The sequence below is a fragment of the Monopterus albus genome, unplaced genomic scaffold (assembly GCF_001952655.1).
Source record: "Monopterus albus unplaced genomic scaffold, M_albus_1.0 scaffold189.1, whole genome shotgun sequence".
Lineage (NCBI taxonomy): Eukaryota > Metazoa > Chordata > Actinopteri > Synbranchiformes > Synbranchidae > Monopterus > Monopterus albus.
This window is the reverse complement of record NW_018128069.1, coordinates 754,168-763,032: the sequence shown is the minus strand read 5'-3', so window position 1 is coordinate 763,032 and position 8,865 is coordinate 754,168. Positions and strand designations below refer to the sequence as shown.

General features: G+C 43.6%; 1 protein-coding gene across 3 annotated transcripts in view; it reads right to left on the bottom strand.

The window, feature by feature from the left end:
* Positions 1 to 5,477, bottom strand: part of LOC109970109 (atrial natriuretic peptide receptor 1-like) — a 61,529-nt gene extending 56,052 nt beyond the window's left edge. Inside the window, exons 1-3 of one of the 3 annotated variants that reach the window (XM_020617455.1) lie at positions 5,149 to 5,477; positions 4,775 to 4,924; positions 2,898 to 3,713 (exon numbers count right to left, since the gene is read on the bottom strand). In XM_020617455.1, the coding sequence (XP_020473111.1) occupies positions 2,898 to 3,657 (760 nt within the window). In that variant the 5' untranslated portion in view covers positions 3,658 to 3,713; positions 4,775 to 4,924; positions 5,149 to 5,477. Of the gene's footprint in view, positions 1 to 2,897; positions 3,714 to 4,774 lie in introns of all 3 variants that reach the window. The other 2 variants (XM_020617454.1, XM_020617456.1) reach the window with 2 other exon arrangements.
* Between the last annotated feature and the right edge of the window lie 3,388 nt (positions 5,478 to 8,865).

Below are 8,865 nucleotides of genomic sequence, written 5' to 3'. Positions count from 1 at the left end.
AAGAAATACAAAATAAACAAAGCAGCTCTCACTCCTCACAGGTAGTTTATAGCTGTTAGATATGAAGCTGCAAACGGCACTGTCGTTGGTCTTCTGGCTGCGGAAGAACAGAGGCGGTCACTGAGGTAAAAAATAAGGAGAAACCACACTAAATGGGTGAAATCATGATTACTACAGCAGCAGGTTCAAGGACCTTTCCTGAACCATTCTCTTCTCATGCACCAGCTCTCTGAGCTTAACAGCCAATCAGTGGTCTCTCACACTGACAAGCTGAAAAGCTGCTAACAGGGTCCAACAGTACAGGACATAGCAAAACCAGGGAGACAGATGCTCCCCAACAGCCAGCTCTCAACTTGGTGTGTCACAGGCCTAAGGAACCAGAATCTGCCATGACTGGCTGTTACCAGGCGACGACGCCAACGTGGGCACCACCTCATTGAACAAGAACATCTTTCAGTGGTAGAAACTGCTTTATTTTCCTTCTGAATCAAAATGGGCTCTAACATTACTGTACAGTGTAAAGATAGTTTACCAGCGGTGACAATGCTCCATGTCAAACCCGAGGAAACACCTACAGTTAAGTTAGTGTACAGTTAACTGCAACTACTCAGAAAATAAACTCCCCCCACTGTGTTATTTATGTGCAGTACCAGTCCAGGATTTTACAGATTTCTACAGGGCAGCAACAGACTAAATTAATGACTCACACTATACACACTGCGCTTTGTGTCAGGTATACAACAGTTTGTCCTGTGCACCACGAACAGTAAGACAAAGCAGACTGTCAGTGAAACCGACCCCAGCCCATTTCTCTCCCTGTCCCCACCCCATCAAAATAAAGCCAGCGCACCATTTAGTGGACAAATCTGAGGTTATTCGAGTTGTGTTGAGCACTGTTGTGGTTACACTGCCTGGTTTAAACAGATGTGTGTAGGACGTTTCAGCTTCATTGCCCAGTTTAAAACATTTGTTGGAAAAATAATCAAATGTCATGAGGTAGATTACTTTGATGAATTCAAATAGTTATGTTATTTTAAAAAGGGTAACTAGTAATTTGTAAGCTATTACATTTACACTGTTGTTGTGCTCCTCAACATCACAACATAAGCAGGTAATCCAGCTGAACTGAGTGCTTATTAGAGTCCATCGCTGCTGACCTTTGACCAGTCCTCTCCTGCTTTGTTCATCTTCTGCAGCCTGCTCTGGGCTGTTATTTGTCATTTTTATGAGAGCTGAGGCTAATTCCTTCAGCCTGTTCTCAGTGGGGAGGTGGAACTCAAACTGAAGTTTGATGAAAACCCTGCTGCGTCAAACACACTAGTGTGTAATTATCGAACACTATAATAAGAACGAGCCTGTCCTGTTTTTCGCCGTTTATATCAGAAGGAATCTTCTCCTTCTGAAATTGAATTACTGGAAAAGGGAGATGCTGAACAGCTGAGACAAAATAGGATAAATCGATTCCACTTACAGGCAGGAAATTCACACACACATCACGAGTAGGCTTAAATAGACATTCTCCAATAAACACAGCTGACTGAGCCGCTCAATACGTGCACATCCCAGATCTACAAGCATCCTGGAACCAATTAAAGTCAAGTGTTCTCACCTGGATCACAGTAATATAAATGGATAAAATACTAGGAAATGAAGTGTTTCTATTCATACAGTATGTCATTATAGAAGACAGGACAAGAATATTTAAATGAAGTGTCACTTCTCAACAATAATATAACCATTATTCATGCCAACACTGTCTGGTGCAGCAACTTTTCTTTTCTGTATTTTGACCACAAGAAAGTGGTTCACGTTTTAGTTGTTGCCAAGAAAAAAAAAAGAAAGAAATGAAAATCCAAGTACCTGAGGTGAACTGGTCAAACACAAGACTGCAGGTTTGTGTGGTATTATTAGGACCATAAGAATTACATGTTACTAGTATCAACATCAGCAGTTTGAGTGAATGTTCTTTTCAGAGTACTCCACTGATTCAGGGGTGTACTCCAGTGGCATTTTCAGATTCACGATGAACAATAGAAGGATCAAAACCAATCAGCAGACTGATATGCAGATGCAGCAGAATCAGAGACAGTGCATTACCCACAATGCAACTCATCTGCTTAAAGACTGGACAGAAATTCAGGTGAGTTGCGTTAGTAGCAGCTAATGTGTCCTGGAGCCTGGAGCAGAGATGAGACGTAGCTACACATCTGGACAGCTAACGTCTTTCTAACTCCACACCCCCAGGCAATTTTACTTTTGTAGTCTTCTGGGGACACTAAAGCATTTATACAACTTTTTCCTCACATATGCAGTAGTACTGCCAACACCTATGTAAACACACTTTAATGTACAAAATCAGTGGAGTTCTCCTTAAATGGTGTCAAGGTTTAAAACATAACTGATATAGCCAGTGTCCTGAGAAATGAGCTGATAAGTAGAGCTGAACTGATTAATAGGTAGGCCATTATACTGACAGGTGTTAGATTATTGAAGTTATACTGGTATTAGTGTAGAATGCAGCTGATAGGTAACAAGACATTGCAGTACAGAATGCAAAGTTAGTTTTGAGGCTATTTAGAAATAGTGCCGCCATTTGTTCCCCAGATAGCACTGACCTGTTCCTTTTATCAACATGGTCACATCACAGCTTTAAAATTTCACACCCGGTACCAAACAGATACATGGAAAACCTACTAGATCCTGCAAGCATCAAGCAGTTTTCAAAGACCTGAGCCGAAACAGGCCTGGTACAAAAAGAAGCCCACCAGAACGCAGGTGAGCAGAATCAGACTGAGAGAGAACAGAGACACTGGCAGCCGAAGTTAGTCAAAAGCTATTTCAAACAAACAGAAAATGTACTTGAACCAACATTTAGCTGGTGATGGTATTTCACTCACCTCGGCCGTCGTTCTCAATGTCGGAGAGGATTTGGGAGTAGTTGATAGGCACCTTGTTCTCTTCAAACACCCTGTCCACGAGCGTGATGTTGATGCTCTTCAACTCCGTGTACAGACCTTCCACGGCGAAGTAACATGGCCGATCATCCACCTTATTGTCACTGAACATGAGCATCACGTGCTCCCGCCATCCAAAGTTCTCGCAGATCCGCAGAGCAAACCTCCCAAGCTTCTTGTGGGTGGGGCCAGTGTTGGTGATGGAAGGATATACTCCACCGTAAAAGGCCACGGCTGGAGCGCCCGCTGTAACCATGGGGACATCCCAGTGGGTGGTGAAGAGGCCAACAGGAGCGGAGGTGTAGGAACACCCAGGCCCGATGAAAGCCCACGGGTCGTAGGCAAGTTTCAGATCCACAGCCATGAGCGGAGCAATGGACTCAGAGCAGATGCCATCTTTGTTTTCACTACTCTTAAAGGCATAGGTGAGGTGGTGGTCATGCAACAGGGTGGGGTTGGCATTGACGGTTCTGACAGCCCGCTCCAGGGCAGGACCGATGCGAGGCCAAGCCCATGGGTAAGCTGTGTTGCTCTGAGGTAAGATGACAGCCAGTGTGATGTTCTGCTGTGCCCACTGTTCATGGTGCCCTCGAGTTTGACGTCTCAAGCTGCGGTGGTGAGACGGTCGCCCAGTGGTCACTTGTAGGTCAAGCACAACCAGCAGAACCAGCAGGAGGGTGGCACCCTCCTTCCAACAGGCCATCCTCTGACCAGCAGGTAGTCCGTTTCCACCACAGCTGAATTATTTATCTGTGTGAACTGCAGACAGACACAAGGGGACATCAACAAAGCATGCAGCATAAATGAAGTCTTGTCCTGATAGAGCTTAAAAATTATGCATACATTCTCCTGTAACTAAAATGTAATAAAACCATCAGGATGCTGAGACCTGCATGGTTAGTCATGGTTGAATTCACAGTAATAATTTTGTCAGCATCAGCCCTGAGTGGCCTTTGTTACTGTGAGACCATGCTGAGTCGTGGGAGAAAAACTCCCCTGAAGCTGGTCAGCACTGCAGCCAGCTCTGCCCACCTCACTCAACACAGAATGAACACATTCCACTGAAAGTGTTGTCAAATGGCTGATGACAAGGCTTTTTTCTATATCAATAAAACTAAATCCCAGAAACTGCTCTATGTATATCTAAGTACAGGTGAACAGCAGCACAAACTCCAGCTGCCACAGTGATCACACAAGTGAATCAACACTTCTGTGAGACAGTCTGAACACAAACTGAACATCATTACCTTCATGGAAGGGGATTAGGACTGACTCAGTTTAAGAAAGGTGTTCCTAATAAACTGACCACAGAGTGTATGTTGATCATTATTAGGTGATGTCTAACAAAATCGTATTGCTGTTGTTGTCTGGCAAGTTGTCAGAAACACAAATATCCAGTTTGCTGTCATAGAAAACTGAGAAACTAGCACATATTCACATGTGAGAAGCAGGTATGTTTGTTTAAAAATGTCAGATTCAATTACTTATCAAAATTGTTGCCAATCAATTTTCTATCACTCAACTAACCAGTTCAGTTCTACTGGTGGGTTTCTGGGTGTCTGGATAAATAATGAAGCTGTCTCATACAGTGGGGCCCAGCAACACCTTATTGCCCAGGAGACCCCTCAGGAACTTAATCCGGCCATGGTGACACCAATCTTGTATTGCTGACTTTGTAATGGGAACGCAATGGTGCTTAAAAGCATCGTCTCCCCCCGAATAGAAACATGCAGTAGTCAAAATGTCAATTATCCTCTCAAATGTAAATCAATACCCCATAAAAATGATGTCACTTCTAAAATGGACTGTCTTCCCTGTACCTCAGCGGGAGTCTGGTTTCCTCTTGTACCTCAGCGGGAGTCTGGTTTCCTCTTCATGATGTCTCTAAGTTTTTGGTGATGTTTTAAAAGGCAGAGTCTAACCACCCATCTCCGCGGAGTGACAGCAGCTGTTCAGCCGTTTCTGCTCCTCTGGATGAAGGAAAATGTCCAAAATAAATCCGGTTTTCAAACGTGTTCCCGAAAATGTTTTATATAAATTGTCAACTGATGTGGTGTGAAAAAATGTGCAGGAAAAGTCGCGTTTCAAAGTTTAAAAAGCGTTATTGTTGTTGGAAACGAGCAAAAGCAGCATTCCATGAATCACAGCCGAGATGTCCATCATGTGACTTAGTGAATTAAACTTGTGTGTTCACCTGTCAGATGCCAGCGCCGCTTTGCTGTCACACTCCCCCCTGTGGTGGTTCAACACGGGGTCACAAACGACAGAGAACGCTTTCAACAGCGATTTGTCCCCAGTGAATGAAATCAGAACAACGCCACGCTGCTGGTCAGTCATTCCAACTCACATGAAGTGAAACGTCTGCAGGTAAAGTCCGTTAAGCTCATTGTAAAAGAACCCACAGCTGCCCTCCAGCCTCACAGGTGAGGATCCGGTGCCGTATCATCTGCGTCTTTAAACGCGTCCGCGGGTTATATAAAACGTGTGATAAACTGCTGCTGGACGGACACACCGGACTGACAGACTCCGGTCTGGCTGGGCGGAGAGCTGGGAGAGAGGGGGGGAGGAGGGGGAGGAAGGAAGGAAGGGAAGTGAGAGAGGAGAGCGGGGAAGAACAAGGTGGAGGGAAGAGGGAAAAGGCGAGAGCATCACTAAAGGGAGGAGGTAAGTGTTTATGTTATAGTTTTATTTCATTACATTATTATTGCTGAGACATTAATGTACACACGGTTGGTTAAGGTGGAACTTATATTTAATAGTTTTTTATGGAATTGCAAACCTCATAATTTGCGCTATGGATTAATCTGCTGATTATTTTGTTGATTAATCAGTTGTGTAGTTTGTAAAATGAACAATGAGACATGCTCGTCATCACAGTTACCCGTGTGTTGTCAAACAAACTGTTCAAACCTTAAATAATTAAAAGTGAATTATGTTTTTTAATTAAAATGAAAAGCAACAAATTGTCACATATGAGAAACTGAAATGATTAAATGTCTGATATCTTGGCATGAAAGTTGCCTGTTAATTTCCTGTGGCTGGTTTCAGCCTCCGTGTAGCTGTTGTAGTCACTGTGTCTGCAGCTGCACATAACATGCAGCAAAGTCCGAGTCCTGCTCCATCCCTTTGTCCCTGTTATGTTTCCTCCCATTACATTTTATGGCAGTGTAATCTTCCATCAGTGCAGGCTGAGGATGATCTCATTCATGGCTGATCTGTTTACAAGCACTTCCTTGATCAATAAGCAAATGCCAATACAATATAAAAATGCGAACAACAGTGCTGCAACAACACTGTGTCGTCCACCAGCTGGCTTTACTACAGACTCTACTGGGAGACATTTTTATGGTTTGATTCAGGACAGGGAGTCCATGAAACGTTCACCATGCCTGCACAGACAGGCCATGTCAATAATCCAGATTTACAGGAACAAACAAAACTGGCAGAGACTCTCCCATAGGGGTTCCACCAGCTAAGGGACTTTTGAAATCTCACTGAGGCCCACTTGATCCTCCTTAAGAACTAGTTCAGGTTCCCTGGCAACAAGATTCCAAGATGTTATAGCCATCCAGCACATAACCCCAGCAAAACACACACTAGATTAAACACATCAGACATTGTGTTTCCCCTTTCCAGCATTTTTCCTAAGAAAAGCTAACTGCTAAAGCTGTAGCTTCATAACTCTCACAGGTGAGCTCGGGCATTTAAACTAAAATACACCTCTGTTCATGAAGAACCACTGGAACCTCCTATGAACTACTAAATCAACAGCTGCACCTCTAGAACATCCTAAATAAAGCACTACACTGTATCCAACAAAACTGACAACTGCCAGTATTGTGCTTCTTCATTAACATTACATTTCAACCCAGTGGGACCAGATCTCCTCCTTTTCTAATTTCTTCTACTTTTCTGTGGATGCTAAAACAGACCCTTGTTTTCTTTATCCCCTGTGTCCTGCCTCCAAACTTTTGATCTTAGCTTTACTATTACTCATACATGTAGCAAAAACTGCTAATCATGGCTTTGGTGACAGGGTGAGGTGTAGGTACAGTATGTGCAGGGCAGGTAAATCTGAGGGCATCTGGTGGACAGGTGGGAAACCAACTGGCAGTGTAATCTTCCATCAGTGCAGGCTGAGGATGATCTCATTCATGGCTGATCTGTTTACAAGCACTTCCTTGATCAATAAGCAAATGCCAATACAATATAAAAATGCGAACAACAGTGCTGCAACAACACTGTGTCGTCCACCAGCTGGCTTTACTACAGACTCTACTGGGAGACATTTTTATGGTTTGATTCAGGACAGGGAGTCCATGAAACGTTCACCATGCCTGCACAGACAGGCCATGTCAATAATCCAGATTTACAGGAACAAACAAAACTGGCAGAGACTCTCCCATAGGGGTTCCACCAGCTAAGGGACTTTTGAAATCTCACTGAGGCCCACTTGATCCTCCTTAAGAACTAGTTCAGGTTCCCTGGCAACAAGATTCCAAGATGTTATAGCCATCCAGCACATAACCCCAGCAAAACACACACTAGATTAAACACATCAGACATTGTGTTTCCCCTTTCCAGCATTTTTCCTAAGAAAAGCTAACTGCTAAAGCTGTAGCTTCATAACTCTCACAGGTGAGCTCGGGCATTTAAACTAAAATACACCTCTGTTCATGAAGAACCACTGGAACCTCCTATGAACTACTAAATCAACAGCTGCACCTCTAGAACATCCTAAATAAAGCACTACACTGTATCCAACAAAACTGACAACTGCCAGTATTGTGCTTCTTCATTAACATTACATTTCAACCCAGTGGGACCAGATCTCCTCCTTTTCTAATTTCTTCTACTTTTCTGTGGATGCTAAAACAGACTCTTGTTTTCTTTATCCCCTGTGTCCTGCCTCCAAACTTTTGATCTTAGCTTTACTATTACTCATACATGTAGCAAAAACTGCTAATCATGGCTTTGGTGACAGGGTGAGGTGTAGGTACAGTATGTGCAGGGCAGGTAAATCTGAGGGCATCTGGTGGACAGGTGGGAAACCAACGCTCACAGCAAGAAGGTTCTGGGTTCAAGCCTGGGCCAACCCGGTGCCTTTCTGTGCGAAGTCTGCATGTTTTCCCTGTGCCTGCGTGGGTTCTCCCAGGTACTCCGGCTTCCTCCCACAGTCCAGATCTTAGGTTGACTGGTGACTCTAAATTGCCCGTAGGAGTGAGTGTGAGTGTTTGTGGTTGTTTGTCTACATGTGAGCCCTATGATAGACTGGCAACCTATCAGCTGGGGTTGGCTCCAGCCCCCCCACGACCCTCTTTAGGACTAAACGGTATACAGTATATAATGGATGGATGGAAGTCAAAGTTCTGCATTCAAACTGTTACTTAAGTAAAATACAAAACATTAGCATTGTTAGCATCCAACTATACTTGAAGTATCCAAAGTAGCAGTGGAACAGCCCATGTCACACTAATGTCTCTGACACTACTGGATCCTACTGACTGATACATTACTGTGTTCATCACTTTAATGCTGCAGCTGGTAAAGGTGGAGCTGGTGTTAACTACCTTATATACTTATACTGTGAAGTACTTTACATCCTGCTGGGTAGCTGGTGGATTTCTGACCAGGATCAATAGAGTATGATGATTCTACTGGGTTTGGTTTGATTCATCTGATTCTGAAAAGGAAATGAAGTTATCAGATACATGTAAAAAGTACAAGGTTTGTCTCTGACATGGAGTGAAGTCATAGTATGAAGTAGCAGAATACTCAAGTAAAGTGCAGATACCTCAAAATGTTATTCGAGTTCCTGAGTAGATGTATTAAGTTACTTCCCACCAGTATGTTGATATCATCAGTTCACTGACCTGCCTAGTATCCCTAATCAGCAGTACCACTGTACAGC